Source organism: Lissotriton vulgaris, chromosome 9 (assembly GCF_964263255.1).
Source record: "Lissotriton vulgaris chromosome 9, aLisVul1.2, whole genome shotgun sequence".
Lineage (NCBI taxonomy): Eukaryota > Metazoa > Chordata > Amphibia > Caudata > Salamandridae > Lissotriton > Lissotriton vulgaris.
The window spans coordinates 895504968-895524260 of record NC_141697.1 but is presented as its reverse complement, the minus strand read 5'-3'; the positions used below and the strand labels follow the sequence as shown (position 1 = coordinate 895524260).

The 19293-nt window shown below is 44.2% G+C and overlaps 1 protein-coding gene across 2 annotated transcripts in view; it reads right to left on the bottom strand.

The window, feature by feature from the left end:
• LOC147692459 (mitogen-activated protein kinase kinase kinase kinase 5-like) overlaps nucleotides 1-19293 on the bottom strand; it is a 742536-nt gene that overhangs the window by 190915 nt on the left and 532328 nt on the right. For both annotated transcript variants that reach the window (XM_086938659.1, XM_086938658.1), the window contains exons 16-18: nucleotides 18411-18461; nucleotides 16663-16705; nucleotides 16348-16501 (exon numbers count right to left, since the gene is read on the bottom strand). In XM_086938659.1, the coding sequence (XP_086794785.1) occupies nucleotides 16348-16501; nucleotides 16663-16705; nucleotides 18411-18461 (248 nt within the window). The remainder of the gene's footprint in view (nucleotides 1-16347; nucleotides 16502-16662; nucleotides 16706-18410; nucleotides 18462-19293) is intronic.

Genomic DNA, 19293 nt, shown 5'->3' with positions numbered 1-19293 from the left:
AATAAAGCCAGATTGATCAGGGTGTACCAGGTCCCCAATCACTTTAATCAATCGATTCGCTAACAATTTTGCCAGGATCTTAGGTTCGGCATTAAGGAGGGAAATGGGTGTATAGGAGGTACACAACTCACGGGGCTTCCCCTCTTTATGAATTACGGCGCTAGACGCCAATCTCTGGTCTCGGGGAAGCGAGCCCCTCTCCCTGGATTCCAAGAACATTGAGCGAAGATACGGCGCCATTTTGTTCGGGCACAACTTATACAGCTCGATGGGTATGCCATTCGGGCCCGTAGCTTTCCCCGAGCGAATGGAGCGAATAGCAAGCGCTACTTCATCGGTGGAAAATTCCGCCTCCATAAGCTCTCTATCAGAGTCGGACAAGCTAGGCAATGCGATATCCCTGAGCAAAAGATGCGAGTCCTCCTCCGGCCTATCAGAGACCGGCGCATACACCATTCGGAAATGACAGGCGAACTCCTCCACGATCTCCAGTGGATCTACCACACGCACACCATCCACACGTTCAACAACCGGTACCACTCGATTCAGTCTTTCTCTCTTGTCCAACCATGCAATCAATTTCCCTACCTTGTCACCCACATCATACAAACGGCCCTGTTACTCATGACTCATGGCTTTCGCAGCATTTGTCACCAAGGCTTTATAGTCAGACTGTTTCAAATTCAAAACATGCACCTTATCTCGCGTGACCCCGGATTCAAGATCGGCCTCTAGAGCAGTGATTTCAGATTCTATCTGCTCAACCTCCTCATTATGGCGTTTCTTTGAACCGGCAATCAGCGACAGTGTCTGGCCCGAATAACAGTTTTAAAAGCTTCCCACAAGGACACAGACGAGGACACCGATCCCACATTTTCGGCAAAGTAATGGTCGATAGCCTTAACAACCCCAGCCCTGGTTTCCAGAAGACGGAGATGCCAAGGATTGATCGGGGCGACCCGACCCCCGGCTCCCAGATGGAGATCTATAAGTAGCCATAGCGGGAAGTGATCCGAGATGCCTCTGGGCAAATGTCGGACCTCTCTCACCGATACGGCCTGCGCCGCAGGCATGAGGATGTAATCAAGCCTAGCAAGGCTCCCATGCACTCCAGAGTGGAAGGTGTATTGAGCCTGCCCGGGGTGAAGCATCCGCCAACAATCAACCATACCAAATGTATCCAAGAAGCCACCAAGACAGGACTGCGACTGCGTGAGAGCTCTGAGAGGGTTATGATCTTCCATGCCACTAACAACTGAGTTGAAATCACCCCCCACCACCAAGATCCCCTCGGGAAGCTCCAACACCAGTTTCTCCAGGTCGGCAAACGTGGTGGTCTGTAAACCCGGGGGAACGTATATTGAGAGGCTGGAGATCGCTTTCCCCTCCCACCTACCAATAATGGCCGCATACCGTCCCCTATCGTCCAGGACAGTATCATCAACTTCCAAGGGGAGGGAATTTCGGACCAGAACACCGGTCCCTCTGGATCCCGAGGTGAACCCTGAATGTGCAACCAACCTATAGCCCCTCCGATTCATAGCGTGAAACGTGTTCCCCACCAAGTGTGTTTCTTGCAATAATACAATATCAGGGGAGTGGCGTTTCAAGTATTGAAGTACTATCCCCCGTTTTATCTTGTCCCCCAAGCCATTGACATTCCAACTCAAAACTCTCAGCCCCCTATCCCCCATCCCATAAGTAGTGGCGGGGTCCCCCAAGCCCTGGGAAGGAAACACAGATCACAATGTGCAACAATGCGTAGCCTTTGAAACGATTCAAACAGAAAGAAGGAACCCACCCCTCCCCCAAAAAAGCCCCACACACACATCCCCCAAACCCTGCACCCCTGCGATAGTACAAAAAACCACCCCAATTTGCAGTGTGCCTGTCGCCCTACCCTAGAAAAACTAATGTACAAGAAGAAAAAGGAACACCCCAGGAGGAGGAAAAGTCCCAATCCCCCCGCCGCCTTAGGGTTTACATCGTGAAAGTGTCATTGACCCAAAAAGAAGACGAACCACCGCAACGCGGTATGGTAGTTGTTCATGCCGGTCTCCTCACTCCTCCTGGTCCTTCTGGCATCCCTCTGCGCCTCTGGATTGCTCTGTACTGTCCCGTTGCGTTGACAAAGTGTCCAACCAGTCACTAACCACCTCCGGCATATCAAAAAATAGCACATGTTCATTATGTTCGATCCGTAGTCGGGCCGGGAAGAGCATGGCATACTTCAGGCCCAGGTCTCTCAGTCTACGCTTCACCCCGGTAAATCCTAGTCTCTGTTTCTGCACCGATTGAGTAAAGTCGGGGTAGAAGCTGATGGATGCATTCTCAAATTTGGTGGGGCCGTTGGTCCTCGAGGCCTGTAAGATGGCCTCCCTGTCCTGAAGTTAAAGATCCTCGCAATTATGGGTCTTGGTGTGGCACCCTGTTTGCGTCTTCCACCCGGAACTCTATGGGCTCGCTCCACCGCAAAAAAGTTACTGAGGCCCTTAGGAGCGAGATGTTTTAGAATCAGATCTTCCACAAGGAGATCCATCGATTGATCGGCTGAAGTCTCCGGAACTCCGACGATGCGAACATTGTTGCGCCTTGCGCTGCTTTCAAAATCCTCGAGCCGGCGGGCACACTGGTCACTCGAGGTCCGTAAGGTCCGGACATCGGTCTGGAGATCGGACACGTCGGTGGTGAGACTGGCAGTTTTGATATCCAGCGACTTGACTCTCTCGTTGGTCTTGGCCAAGTCCGCCCTAATCAAACTGACATCAACAGCCACTGTGTCGATCTTGGCGGCCAAGGTTTCATATTGTTGGCCCATGGATGACTTCATGCTCGCAATGGTGCCCATTACATCTCGCAGAGTCAGCTCTTCCGTTTCAGGGGGCCACCACCAAGGTCCTCCAGAGTTTTACCAGCTCCGCTGGGGGAACCCTTGGGGCGCGTAAATCGGTCCATAATGGTGGATTGAGTGATGCCACCCCGAGACGTGTTCTTGGTCCTCCGTTTGTCGCTGTCAGGTTTGCCCGCCATGGTGAGCTGTGTGCCCCAAAGGGGCTTTTGGGACCTGGTGTGAATGGCTCCTCACGGAGAGAAACAGCGAAAAAAATCGAAATGCAGGGCGCCGGCGAGGATCAGTTAAGCAAGTTAGATCATGGACCGGCAAGATCAGAGGACAGTCGTCTTTCAGCAGACGTGAGCAGGAAAATCGAAACCGAAAGTAGACCCTGGGTAGCAATCTCCTTCCATCCGCCGTTGTTGTTCAACTACTCCCGGGGTGTTGCGGATGCTCGAGTCCCTGGTCTTCTCACGGTGTAGGCCTTCAGGCTTCAGGACGGAGTATTTCAGGTGTCCGGCGTCCGATTCAAATTTTGAAAAAGGCCATGTAGATCAGGAGAGTTACAGCTACAATAACCCTTCGTTAGAAACAGGATCTGTGACAGGATAGATGTAGGAGGCGGCGAGGGTTTCGGGAGCTCTCAGCTCACGCGACCATCTTGGATGCGCGCTAAGCTCCTCCTCTGGCATTAGCAATTTTTACTTAACCCCACGCTTCGTCATTCCCTTGTGAATATGTCCCAACGTTTCTTTAGAACAGTACTTTCCCCATACATAGTGCTTCCAGACACCCAGGATCAAACTTGGTTTCGTTTTGAGCATCAGTAGCCATAGTTACCGCATGGGTACCAGCTAAAGATTCAAACCTTCCTCCATATATTCTCAATAAGGACCCAACCAGGAGTTCTCACTCAATGACTGCACACCACATCACCCAACAAAGGTTCACAGGCCAGAAACATAGAGACAGGCCCTTGAGAGTCCAATTTCCTAAGTTGTGGAATGCATTGAACTGAAACCTGGCAGCTACAATAAACTCTGTGGGATTCAGAAAACAACCACAAACCTAACTTTTCAAACTTACAAAAAACTGATCACCACACAACAGTTGCGAATAAAAAACATTGGAAAATGGAGCATATTTACAAGTCCCTATCGCTACAAGAACGTCACTTTTTGCGACGTTCCTGTGGCGATAATCCCTTTGCCTTATTTTCAAGGCGGCGTTAAATCACTTAACGTGGCTTAACACTGCCTTGTAAATATGGTCCCCTTTCATGCTACACTGAGCATGCAAGTGGTGGGCAATGGGTGTTGCAGTGGGTGTTCTACCACAACACCCATTGATTTTGACACTGCCCCTTATTTACAAGGGTGGCGTAAATAGGAGGCAGCACCATAATTAAGACCAGGGAAAACCTGATCATAACATGGAGAAACCAGGAGAAATGGTTAATCGTTTTTGCTGTTTCTATGTGTGCTACATTGTGCAGCATGCATAGTAATAGCAAATCGTCATGCATGATTAAATATGTGCAGGAAGGTCTCCCTTCCTGCACATAAACAATCATTAAACAAATGGCGATGCCGCACACATAGGAGTTTCAAATCGGCATTATGGATTGTTTATATGCAGGAAGGGACCCCTTCCTGCATATAAACAATCATTCCCCCCAACGCAGACATCCTTGCACTATGGTGTAGTGGGGACCTGCGTTGGCGCTAGGCAGTTTGATTTATCGCCAGTGCTAGGAGAAACACAGGGGTGCACCTCATTCGTGTGAATACTGTGCATCCCCGTGTTTTCTGAATGGCAAAGCGTGGCGTTAGCAATTTTTGCTTAACTCCACGCTCCGCCATTCTGTTGCAAATATGTCCCTATCGTTTCACCCCCCAATTAGACATTAATGGTCCAGCAGCACAACCAAAATAAGCTTTAACTTCCAGACTTCAGCACTTTGAAGTTATTGAAAGTGGTCACATAGCACTGTACAAAACACCCAACAAATAAATAAATATGCATCTTAATAAAAAGCACCACTCTTCACCAAGCCAACAGGATTCAGACAACTACAGAGCCATCTCAAACATCCACTACTTGGCTAAACTATTCAAAGCTCAGCCAACTCCAAACTGCAACACTTTCTAATATCCAACAATCACTTAGGTCCTCATTATGAGTAGCCGGAGAAATGGATTTATATTTCTCCATCCTGAGAATTACCGATACTGGGGTGGGAGAAAACCAGCTTATTACAATTTGAAACCTCATGGTCCTGAGAAATTAATCGGGGAATTAGTAATTCCAGGCCCCATTTCCAAAACAATTTCACATTTTGGCTCAGAGTTTCAGTCACAGATTTTGGCTGCTTTCGGCAGCTGATAACTTTCCCTTGAAGTAAACATCTTACAATTTCGATGGGTCTAGTAATGGCTGTTATCTGACCCATCACATGTAGTCTGTTCCAGACTGAGCCCTGGTGGGTTTTAGACCCTAAAACATCCAAGAATCCTCCCTAATATCCATTAGGTACAGTCTCAAAAATAGGCGGAGAAGAAAGGAGTATTGATTCTCTCACAAACTTTCCAAAAGGTCAATGAGCGCACCCCATTTAACTACCATGAACAAATCAGAATTGCAAACAAATCCTAAAATTACCAAGTTCCATATAGACTTATATCAAAATACTGAAGACAAATATTCCCTTTTCTAGCCTTCCCATAAAGAGTTCTTGTAACATTAAGCATAGACAGGCTGGCCTTTACATAGGCCACCATCCTACCTATTGTGCAGTCTCTAATACGTAAAAATTCAACTCTGACACTTGCACTTAACATCAAAACAAGTGATCACATCACCCCTGCTCTTCATTTGTTACATTGGCTGCCCATAGCTCACGCAACTGCCTTCCGAGCATTGTGAATATCAATTAGGGACATCCATAAAATGAGCCCTAAAGTCTGACTATCAAGACTGGTTAGTTTTATTTTATTCTTTTGTTTGAAAGGTTTTATATGGCGATGGCTAGACCCGAAGGTATCAGAGCACTTTACATGAGTGTTAGACCAGAGTTGCAGGTTACATCATTACAAGATTACACAGTTTCAGAGCATAGTTACATAGTTACATGTTAGGTCGAGAAAAACAATAAGGACGTGTACGTAAGGTAAAGAGCAGGCATGGGGAGATTCAGGGGAGAGGGGTTAGGAGCAGGGGAAGAAGACAAAGATTGAAGGAGGGAAAGAGGCGGGGGAGGGGGAGAGACAGAGTATGAAAGAGGAGGGGAGGGTGATGGGGGCACACACCGGAGGACGAGTAAAAGCTGCATCCTAAGTCGGGTAAGCTGTGCTCCCAGGGGAAGTGGAATCATTCCCACATCTCCGTTGCATGAGTCTCCCTTGACGCAGTGGACTCTCTCAGAGGGGTCTCTGAGACTCCAAGGCCTAACTACTGGATCCTTCCCCAACAAGGGGAGAGGGAGTGCTTTGGCAAGGGGGGCCATACCATAACCTCAACTGTGAGTGGCTCCCGTGACGATGTGGACTCTCTCAGAGGGGTAACTGAGACTCCAGAGTATGAATATTGGATCTTTCCCCAACAAGGGGAGAAGGAGTGCTTAGACAAAGGGCATAAGGGACAGGGAGCTAGGCGGCGTAGATACATGTAATGTCGAGAAAAAAATAAATAAAGACATATACATAAAGAAAAAGCAGGCACAGGGAGAGATTCAGGGGAGAGGGGCTAGGAGCGGGGGCTGTTAGTTACAGCTTAAAGCACCAGTGTATGCTATACTGTGTTCTGTTATGCAGTAGAGCACACTATACCCTGGGGCGGGGGGTCCTGGCACCGAGCAGGTGTGTTTCTAGATAAGCTTAGGGCCATCTAGGATAGGTTGAACAGTCAGGTCTTCGGCTTCTTGCAGAATTCAACAAGTGAGGAGGAGGTTCTAATGTGTAGTGACAGGTTGTTGATCACTTTAGGACCGATGTAGGAGAAGGCTTGGCTGCTGGATCTGGATTCCCGTGTGCATGGGATGTGTGCAAGTAGTAGTCCAGAGTGGAGTTGTCTGGAAGTTGTTTTTTATACACATTTTATTGATTTTGTCATGTGGATATACATACAATTATAATACACATAGCATAGGCTGAAACATACAACCATGTAACTACAAAAACAAACACATTATTTTTCCCTGCTGCCTCCCCAGTGCCTCCCCACACACATATCCTTTCCTGTATGTCAGGTACTGCATCCCCAGATTCAATAGTGTCTCAGTGGTGTCTATCCTGGGGTAACCTGTGTATGTCCTGACTTCTTCCTGGATGGAGTCATTTTGTGACTGTGTCCGAGTAAGAGTGATCCCTCTATATGTTCTATGCCTGCCAAATCTTGCATTTTCTGGAAGGTTTGTTAAATCATCATTCACTCAGGCTACAACATTGCCAAGGAACATGCATTGGCACTATACCTTCACAGTGTAGGCTTTCCTCTGCCCTAAAACATTTTCACTATTGATGGAGATGCTGCTTTAGGAGGTAACCGAAAATGTTGCTCTGTCAACAACACAACTGTAGCTTCTGTATATAATTATCCCTTATATAATCCCTCTGGTGTTCTATTTTGTGTTTGGACACAGTAAGTTCTGTTGAGGGTCAGAGAGATGCCCGGCCGACTGGCAGGTGGAAGTTGAGGGTGACACTTAACAAATTTACGCTAACTGCTTAGTATCTATTTTTCAAGTGATGAAGATGCGGTTCCCCCAACTAGAAGCTATCTTGTGTGGTGGTACGCTCTAATTGATTCCAGAGTTGCAAAGGCTCTAACTATTTTGGTGTCTCTGCTGCTATCCATGGTTATCTTCGGCCCTGCTGACAGTCGCTGCTGTTATGACAAGGGAGTCCTTACCCTTAAACATGCTTCTGAAGTTGATCTGGTGCAAATTCTCTTGCTGGACAATTTTAGGGAAGGGTGCACAGCATTCATAAGAAGAAGCATGTCTTGTGAGCATTCCGCTTATGGTTTGCATGCCAGAAGTATAGCAAAAGTAAAAATTTGCAAAATCCAACTTGACCTGTATTACTTCGTAGATGCCTAACAAGTGCTAATGATTCTGATCCCCAACTAGAATATACTCAATATGCAATTTAATTTATCAAATTTAATTTATTCTTATATCTTGTATTTTAGCATACTCGTTAACAAGGTATGTTTATTAAATTACATTGAATATTAAGTATATTCTAGTTGGGGATCAGAACCATTATCAATTGTTAGCTATAGTTAGGTCTCAATAGACTCAATTGTTCAAGCAAAAGCTCCAGGCCCAGATGGAATCCCAGTCGATCTCTTTCTATATGATAGAGATAATTGGCCCAGCTACATTATGATACTCTCCAATGCCATAGCAGGAGGTGCCCTAATCCCAGACTTTTGGAATGAAGCAGAAGTGATCCCCATATACAAGAAAGGTAACAGGAACCTACCAGGCAACAATAGGCCCAGTAGCCTTATTTACTCCATACAAAAAGTGTTCTGCTGCGCCCTTTTGGCCAAGATCCAGGAATGGATAAGCAATAATAACATTTAAACCCCTTACCAAGCAGGTTTTAGGCAGAATACGGGGACAATAGACCAGGTGTTTTGCTTTCTTCTTTTATTTTGGAAGCCCATGGTCATTGGCAAGGGGAGCCTCTATGTAGCATTTATCGACTTGAATCCAGCCTGTTACCTCGTCCCAAGAAACAAACTGTGGCAAGCTCTAAAAAATATAGGGATGCCTAAGAAGATTTTATCTCTAGTTGTTCGCCTCCATGAGGCTAATTATGCCAAAGTGAGCTGGGGCGAGCAAGGCCGGCTCACAGACCCAATTCATGCTGACAGGGACGTACGCCAAGGGTGTGTACTGGCGCCAACACTCTCTTCATTCTTTATGAACAATGTAGTCCAGTTTCTATTTCAGACTCCAGCGGATGCACCCATGCTGGGGAGGGAAAACATTGTGACCCTTTTGTTTGCGGACGACACTTTGTTAGTATCAAAAACAACAGGGGGTCTCCAGTTGCTCTTAAACCAATTTAAAGTTTTTGGCGATATGCAAAGCTTAGAGATCAATACAACAAAAGTAAAGTTTATGACTATGAATCCTCACAAATTGTATGGAGGGAGACCAACTCTCAGCGGTGCCCCTCTCGAAAGGGTCAGCACCTTCGACTACCGCATAAAGAAATCTGAAGATATGACCTGGAAACCTCACATGACCAAGATGATCCTTAAACATAAGCAAATAGTTGGGGCTCTGGGGAAAGAACACTGCACATCATTTAGCAAACCTGTGGCAGCTGCCTCCTGAATTACGATTGCAAATAGTGAGCTCTGTCCTAAATGGGGCAAAGCTATAGGGTTTTAAAAAATGGACATCCTCTCCAAATCCGAGCACAAGTTTCTAAGGAGCTTGGTATTCCTACCTCAGATTACACCACTTCCCCCTCTCAGGCTGGATATGGCAGGAAATTCATCGCAGAAAAGGACAAATTACGCCTTTGTTATTCTGGAGGATAATCTGAACTACTCCCAAAGTAGTTTCTTATGCCAATACTCTTAAGGAAGTTAGGGGCACATGCATCAAGCCTTTCTCCATTTTCAAATAGGCTTATTAGCAGAATCAGCTCGAATGCTAATGGAAAAAGGCCTTTTCAAGGGCATGTACCTTTTGTCATTCACAATTTAGATAATCACAATTTTTTTGCGATTACCAAATTTGCGAATGCATTTAGGGAATCGCAATTTGTAAATCCCTATTTGCCGATGCATGTAGGAACAGCATTTTCTACCGCACTTCGCAGTTTGCGTAGTGCTACACGTAGCTCGCGTAGTGCGTAGTGCACTTCGCGTAGCTACGCGTAGTGCTACTACGCGAACTACGCCCAGGGTTATATGCATGCAGTTAAGAACCTGTATTTATGATGAAGCACAGTGAATCTTAAGATCGGATCCAAGACCTCTGTTTGCATGTTCAGTTGGAAATGTTCTGGGTCACATGTGGGGTATTAGGAGGAAAGAACAGAAGCGCTGATCTATTTGCCCAAACTATATTAACTGTGCAATTGCGTACAATGTTTTATCATTTTATCTCAGTAAATACATATGGAACAATTAGAAATTTATATTTGTAGATCATAGACGGCATAGCAAACTCTTTTTAGACCGACATATGGTCTTTCTTGAGGTTATTGATGACATTGGTCACATTTGCACATTAGGGAAGATGAGTATATAACATTGATTGCCACTTGGTACTAGCCCAATCCTCGACAATTGTTCCTGTATTATGTAAACAATAATATGTAATATGCACTCCTTATTTAAACAAGTTTGTGTCCTTTTTTCATTATTTAAAACCGGTGCTTACCCATATCTTGACTAGCCCCAGTCAAGTTAGTACAAAATGAACATAATTCACAGCAACCTGTGTTATGGGAAGCACTGTTCACTGACTCACTACACGGGATAGTTTTTTCTTTCGTCTTCGTACATTAATAGTCAAATTTCAACATATAAAATCTATCCCAAAACAAATTCATACGAATCTTCTATCCGCAGTATCAAAAATCAGACTGCAGATGTGACCATCATACAGAACAAACAAAGCAAAGTGTGAAAATAACATATGAATAACTCTCATCAAACCAATGGGTGTACTTCTTTTCTTCAGAATTGCTTTTATTCTTCTTAATTATCAGAAGAAGTGCCAATCAAAATTCTTCAATCAACTTTCCATCATTACACAAGTGAAGTCATATCCCAATGCATTTCGGTGTGCACCTTCATCGGGGGAATGTACTACAAATAACAAAAAATTCATCAAATCATAACCACAAGGTATATTACAATTTACAATCACAATTATGTTTGATTAAAGTATTACACAGAAACAAAAGATCTCATGATATTTAAAACACACTCTGTGCGTGATTGAACCTCATGCTCTCAAAAGTCCATCAAATATTCTTCATTAACCTTATAATCCAAATAAAAAACCGAGTGAGCAACCCCATGTGACCTACACCTCTTGCTAGGTGCCTGCATGCAAACCCAAACCATCAAAATAAACATAATCTGCCTTGTGTCTAAGAATACCATGTCCATGTCCGCTTACCTTCATAAACTACAATAGATGCGGCATTAATCAAAGTTCATATGCTTCTTTTCTGTAACAACATGTAAACCAAACACTGAACTTGCTGCTAAGGTAGGAGAATTGTTATGGCAAGATATATCTCAGCACGACTCCACTTACTTATATATATCTCTCTCCTGCTCCCCCTCTCAACACGATGCTACTTATACGCTGTTAATAGGTCTGTGCAATGAAGGTGAAAAACCTTCTCAACACGAAGCCACTTTATCGCTGTGAATCTGTGAAACGAAAGAGGAAAACCTCCTCAGTCTCCTCGTGTTTAACATACAGAAAGCCACAATTACTTTGTTAAACGGAGATTCTTTCCTACCTCGCTCGAACTTGGTAACAGCTTCTACACCCGTGTCTTGCTCTCCCGCTCTATCATTTGACCAGCTGATAGAGCGGGAGAGCAAGACACTGGTGTAGAAGCTGTTACCAAGTTCGAGGTTTTCCTCTTTCGTTTCACAGATTCACAGCGATAAAGTGGCTTCGTGTTGAGAAGGTTTTTCACCTTCATTGCACAGACCTATTAACAGCGTATAAGTAGCATCGTGTTGAGAGGGGGAGCAGGAGAGAGATATATATAAGTAAGTGGAGTCGTGCTGAGATATATCTTGCCATAACAATTCTCCTACCTTAGCAGCAAGTTCAGTGTTTGGTTTACATGTTGTTACAGAAAAGAAGCATATGAACTTTGATTAATGCCGCATCTATTGTAGTTTATGAAGGTAAGCGGACATGGACATGGTATTCTTAGACACAAGGCAGATTATGTTTATTTTGATGGTTTGGGTTTGCATGCAGGCACCTAGCAAGAGGTGTAGGTCACATGGGGTTGCTCACTCGGTTTTTTATTTGGATTATAAGGTTAATGAAGAATATTTGATGGACTTTTGAGAGCATGAGGTTCAATCACGCACAGAGTGTGTTTTAAATATCATGAGATCTTTTGTTTCTGTGTAATACTTTAATCAAACATAATTGTGATTGTAAATTGTAATATACCTTGTGGTTATGATTTGATGAATTTTTTGTTATTTGTAGTACATTCCCCTGATGAAGGTGCACACCGAAATGCATTGGGATATGACTTCACTTGTGTAATGATGGAAAGTTGATTGAAGAATTTTGATTGGCACTTCTTCTGATAATTAAGAAGAATAAAAGCAATTCTGAAGAAAAGAAGTACACCCATTGGTTTGATGAGAGTTATTCATATGTTATTTTCACACTTTGCTTTGTTTGTTCTGTATGATGGTCCCATCTGCAGTCTGATTTTTGATACTGCGGATAGAAGATTCGTATGAATTTGTTTTGGGATAGATTTTATATGTTGAAATTTGACTATTAATGTACGAAGACGAAAGAAAAAACTATCACGTGTAGTGAGTCAGTGAACAGTGCTTCCTGTATTATGTAAACCATGTAAAATTCCGAATTTTATTATCTCTTTTAAATTACTCACTAGGTACTGTATTGCACATTGCACTTTTATGGTAATTCGACCAAAATAAAGTTTTTAAGTATTAACCCCTTCACAGCGGGGCAAATTCCCCTGCTGTGCTGGGGGGCAGGGCGGGGGGCACGTACAGCGCCCCTGTGCTCATGACAATCTCAGCTCATCATGAGCCACGGTGGTCGTGTGCTAATGACGAGCTGAGCTCGTTATGACCACACCCATTTCTTTAGAACGCTCGCACAGCAGGGGAATTTGCCCAGTGTGTGAGCGTTCTAACGGTCATGACGAGGTCAGCTCGTCATGAGCACACGAGCACCGTGGCTCATGACGAGCTGAGCTCGTCATGAGACTCGAAGGTGTTAAGGGGATTATTACAATGGCAGTCGGATTTTCTCCGGCCGCCACCGTAGCGTAGATTCGGTCCAACCATGCGTGCGACGGTCCCGCTAATCCAATTATGATGGGCCGGCCACCGTGCAGTCGGATTCCGTATGGTTAACATTGCGGCGGACGGTGCTGGAAGCAGCACCGCCGCGTTGTGCATTTCCCTGCACTACGTGGCAGACACTACAGTGTGCCTGCCACTTGGTGCAGTGAAATGTAGGGGGGTACCATGGGTAGCCCCCAGTGCACCCACAACCCTAACACAAAAGGGGCCCACAACAGGCCCCAGAACCAATCTCCCCCAGCCTTTCAATGGCGGTTCAACCGCCATGGAAAGGCTGGCTTCCGCCGGCATCCTAAAATGGCGGACGATGCCTGCTAGGCACCGCCACCATTTTAGTGGTCTTACTCCGCCCAGCAGGCAATTGTAACGATTGCTACCGGCGGAAAAGTGGCGGACAGACTTTCCCACCACCGCAGTACCGACTGCCATCATAATGTGGCAGGGGTTTTTCATGGTATGATGGTGGAGCGGTCGCCACTGCCGGGCCAGAGGTGGTGATCGTTCAGCCATTGTAATGAGCCCCTAAGTTAGCCATATAGAAAGTGTAACACAGGTCAAGTGGGACTTTTCATATTTCTCGTTGGTGTTTTTTCCCCCTCATCCATACCTAGAAGTAAAATTATATTTGGTGATCTCACGCATGGTCAAACAAGCGATTGTGGTCTTGACCCCAGTCCTACCAGGCGGTCCTGGAAGTAGTCTCACTGATCTAGAGACACACCAGCCCGGCCCTGTGGATGACCAGATGAGAAAAATCAGATCACCAACAAGATTTTGATGGTAATCCATCTCTGGATCTTGGGTCTCACCTACTCTTGCTGGTGGTTACATGCGTTGGATTGTTAAACTTTATACAAAGACCATTCTGTTATTTAGCTATACATTTTGCAGACCTTATACAGTGTATGGTCCCTGAAACACATTTGTTTTCTGCTAGACACCCAGGTTTTTGTGTATTCATAGGTCATATATTTTGTACTATATTCTTTCTCATTACTATTACTTAGATAAAATTTTAATTTATGGATAGGTGATCACAATATATTTTATTCATTAGTAGATTTAATTGGGTGGGGGTTAATTCTTTCCCACAGTATCTTTGTTGTCTGTTAGCTGATTAAATGAATTCAATACTAACAGCTCATTTAGAGTTCGTTTGAGCTTGCAGAGCTCTCTGCCGACAAACAACTTTTCCCGACCTAATTTATAGTTGCGGGAATTGCTGGATTTGAGATTTTGCTGGATTTCTGACAGTGAACCTTAGCTGTCTCCACCAATGGAAGCTCTGGACCTGGCAGCCCACCTGCATCACGGCTGCAAGGGCACAGTGGTGATAACCCCGCTTTATTTAGGGTGGAACTTAAAAAGATTCTTGGATTACCACCACGGGTTTTCCTGCCTAGACGTCACAGGGAGAAAAAATAAAAAAATGTCCCTAATGCACAGGGAAAAACTCCTTGCCTTTCACCACTTTTGTGTTTTTTATTTTTGCAAAAACAAACTCAATCTTTGGGAGTTTGTTTCAGAAAGACAATTAATTCTGAGTGGGCTTAAACAAACACAGTGCCTGCCTTGCATTCATCTGTGCCTTCACTGCTTCCGCCGTACTGGAGAATGCAATGAAGGCACCAAGATCTCCAACAGCCAGACAGGGGTCTCGAAATATGGTGAGCAAAGCACCCCTGGGGATTTGAGGTAAAACCGGGTGCACTACCTGTCAGGGAGAAAATGATCCATTTAGGGCCAGATGTACGACCCTTATATTTTGTGACTTGCAAATTGTGTCTGTGACTCGCAAAATGCCATTTACAACAGTCTCTCAGACACTGTTAGTGATTGGGGTCGCAAATTGCCTGCCTCATTAATATTCATGAGGCAGGTGCTATTTATGACTCTATTAGGAATGGCCAGCACTCACAGGGAGGGATGACCTGTTGAGGTCAGCAGACCACCATGTCTGTGACTGCTTTTTTAATAAAGCAGTTCTTTTTTTTAAATGTAGCTCCTTTTCTATAAAGGAAAACAGGATGCATTTAGAAAAGAAAAATTAAACGTTTCTGTTGAATTTTTTAAGAGCAGGCAGTGGTCCCAGGGACCTCTGCCTGCCCTTAAAAAATATTTTCGCTCGCACACACTCACAAAGCGGAAGGTGTCCCCTGGGGATACCTTCCCGTTTCCAAGTGGTTTACCACCTACTTGAAGTAGTTTGTAAACTGCAAGTGTTTTGAGGCCGCAAATGCAGTCCCAAAACAATGTTACATTGCATTGTGACTTGCTATTAGGAAGAGAAGCCCCTTCCTAATAGCGAGAGTCGCAAACGCTATTTTGCGAGTCACTGATACACTAAATAGCCAGGACCCTTTTTTGCGGTCGGAAAAGGCCCGAGTTCCCATTTACAACCGCAAAAACCAGTCGTACATATGGCCCCAAGTGTTTACTCAGCAGGGCTTCACTGACTTTTTAAACAAATCCATTGTCGATTGAATTGATATTTTTACTAATGCAGTTAGTAAGTAATATTCACTATCTATAAAACCTTTAATAGGGTTTTTTAAGGCATAAAATTACCAAGATGTCCCTATAATTCCCAATTTTAAAACACATTGTATACATCATCTTGCCAAACTGAAGACTTTACTGCAACGTCCAATGTACTAATGGTCTGATCTGATGGGAATCAGGCTACATTGCTTTGGCTAGTCGGTTCTCGCCCTGTTGCACTGCCCCAGCTGCAAACTCACATTATAGAAGGATTGTATCATTCGTTAGGGCAAACCAGGTGAGCCAATCTGATTGTTCCTTACAGGCCCTCCTAAGTATCCTGTATTACCCGACTGAAGGTCCAGAATGTGGTTGGGGACACTAAATGGCCGGTCCGTCAAGGGTGAACTGATTGTAATGATCAGTTGTAGATAAAAGAAGTCACACAGAAGATTTCTAAAAAAATGTGCTGCATCCAAGGACTTCTACATACCTATTTATAGAAGACATACTCGCTTTAAGCCCAGTTGCTCCATACAAGATTCTTTGCACCCAGCTGTAACTGCATTTATTCCTCCTTGTTCATTATGGAACTTCACTGCTTTTGCTTTACTTTAATATCGGTTTGTTGCTCCAAGTACACTTATTGCCTCCTTCACAGATCTCTCTATTCGCTGCAGAGTGCATAGGCTACAATTGTATTTAATGCTGTCTCAACACACTCCCATTCAATTTCTGCTTCCTTCAAGCATTCTCCCCTCTTATAGTGCTCCTTTAATCCCTGCTGTCTGCTCTCCCTACTAAATTGCACTGAATGAACATCTCCCTGTCAACTGGCCATTGTACTTCCTGATTCCTGGGAACCATATCTCGAGATTCATGGTATCTTGCCTCACCAACAAGGTCTCTGGGCTCGTAGCTACCCTTCCACAGTTTCATCTTACCTGAGCTGGCAGACAGATGCAAACCCCGGGCGTTAACCTGCCTTGCGGACGCTCTTCCTGCTGCTGGACCGCTTGAACACCGTGTGAGGAAGACTGGCATTTTCAGGAGATCCTCCGTGCTGCCTAGCCCTGTTGACGTTGTCCTGCATTTGGGCTGGAACCACAGAAAGAGGCTTATATATCAGTGAAGTGGTATACTATGCCAAAATTTACTAGAACATTCTGTGGAAATTTATCAGAAGACAGTATAATTCTATGTGATGGCAAAAATATGCATGTCTGTTTGGACTTGAACATATAAAGGTGGAGACTCACCTTGGGTGGTAAAGGGGGAGGGATATCGATGGCTACCGTGCCACTGCAATAGGAGAAAGAAAGACGTCAGTCTCAAAATTAATTAAAGAAAGTGCTTACTAAACAATGATAGATATATATTCCTCTGTATATGGGTATTTGTTTTTGTGTACGTGTTCATTGCTTGCATGTTGGTGTACTTATGCATCTGTGTACTGGTTTCATGCCCCTTATCTATGTAGGCACTGAGGCAGATAACTTGTTCTGGTCTAGCAGATGAGCTGGACTATCTCTTGCAATGTGGGACAAGATTGATTTGCATAGGTTGGTCATTGTAATGGCATAGGGTGCAAAACACCCCAAAGGAATGGAAGTGGGGCAGCTCTCAGAGTTAATACCAGTGGCCTAGTTTATTTTAAACATTCCATTCATTACTTTTTATTTCTCACAAGAAGTCACTTAAGGGGAGTAAAGCATGTAAAGACATGAAATCCACAACTCAATGGACCTTAGCTACTAAAGCTGCCCTTCAGCAATGAAGCCCAATATGGTTGAAAAATTTACGGGGTTACTTGCATTCTTGTTTGGAAGAAACACGTCTTTACAGGTAAATTCAGCTGTCCCTTTTTGAAACAGGGAACAAGAGGGTGGCAACCGTCAATGATGGCAGATGCCAGAGGTAAGTAACCACATTAATAAAATGTAATCAAAAGGCAAATAATTGGACCAAAACAGCATATGGACAAAGGAATTAACTGAAAGAATTGATGTCTGGTAGAAGGTCTACTTAACCACACACATCTCTGAATGAAATGAGTGCAAAAGGAATGGTGGGATATTCCCCTGAATTGAATGGGCAGGAAGTGAGAGGCAAGCCATGCCAGTGTGTGCTACTGGTCGTAATCTCTTATAACTGAAATCTCTAATAAAAAAGCCAAAGCCAGGAGGTGGTGGGAGGTCCAAAAAACGAAAGTACTGCAATCCTTAGTATTTGTATCTATAAATGGAATGTTGGAAACGGGTCAAGGGACCAGGGTATACAAACACTGGTAAGGTCTTCACTACTCTCATATGTCAATATTGTGCCCATTTGAATGTGTCTAATCCTCAGATTACTGGGATGTATTTATCACGTTCACGTTGAGCATGAGATAATGGGTATCGGTATTGTCTGACTGATCCACGCCATTCCCAGCTATTTTAGAATTCTGAAATAGGAGCTAAGAAATATTTCTGGGAAAATAATAGAAAAAGTACTTTCAAATCAGGAATGTTATTCGAATAAAAATAAGATATTAGGTAGCCTGGGGATAGGACTGAATGGATCTGACATTTGAAGACTTGCACTACATCAATTTAGGAGCATATGGATCAGGTTTGCCATTCTTGCCAGTTTGTCTATTTTTTAATGATTACAGTCTAGCAGCATGGCAGATAAAGAGTGACGTATTGCACTAGCTTGGGTAAATGTGACAACAAAGGCATAGAACCTATGTCAGTATTTTCACCATTCCAGGCGAAATTGGAATTCGGTATCCCGGAGGACTCCTCTTACTCTGCAGAAGGCCTTTATGCAGTAATTTTGCATTGCCACTAGGTGGTGCTCTGGGGCTGCTGCCTTTTCCTGTCTTATGGAAGAGCAAGCCCGGCACAAAGCAAGCCTCACTTCACAGCTTAGGAAATAGGGTGAACGGAAGAATGGAATAAGATGAAAAAGGAAGAGAATAGAATCACTCTCCATGACTTGATATAGAAGAGTCAGGACTTACATCTCTACGTCGTCGTAGTCATCATCCACTTCACTGCTATCGCCCTCCTCCCTGTGAAGATTGAAAGACAAGCTGGAGAGATGCGATTTACTTTCGAAGCCAAAGTAGAACTGTAGAGTAAAAGGGAGCACATTAAACAAACTGAATCTATGCCAATCCCTGGGTGTGGGGCTTGAACTAGTGTTTGGTGGCAATGGAAAATGAATGAAAAAATTTGGCAAGTACATATCAGGAATTCACCGAGGGAAATTCCTCCACATTAGGGATAGTACAGCTGAGGGCATTTCGCTAGCGCATTCGCCTCTGAATGTATCCCTTCATCCATGAACGTTGATTCACTAAAATGTAAGGGGCAACGGAAGTGACATCAATCATTCGCCCTTTTACCCTGAATCTTCCCGGAAGTGATGTCACATGACCTACACCCTGATGTCCTTACAATTATCGACATAGCTAAAGCTTCATAATAACTGGGTAATAATATACCAACACAACACAGACAAATGTGTATTATACATCCCACCCATATTAGGGTGCGGACACGATATTCCATGGAGTTATTCTTTGTATGACAAAGAAAATGATATATTCGTCAGCAGAGAGAACATGCCACAAAACAGAAATGCCAGAAACCGGTCCCCGGTAGCTTGTCTCCTTTCTGGTAAAGAATTGGCTTGGTAGTTTAGTCTGCCCTGTTCCCATGATGCACTGGGCCAGGGACAGACTGATTTGCATATAGCCATGTTCTGAGCTGGGATGGGGCAGTGAGATAAATAACGGTGATGGATCAAGCCCTGATCTTTGGACTGGGTAAGAGTGGTCTGTTTAACTCAGACACTCTGTTCATCACCACCCCCTTTTTGTAAATCGTTTTTGGCCACTA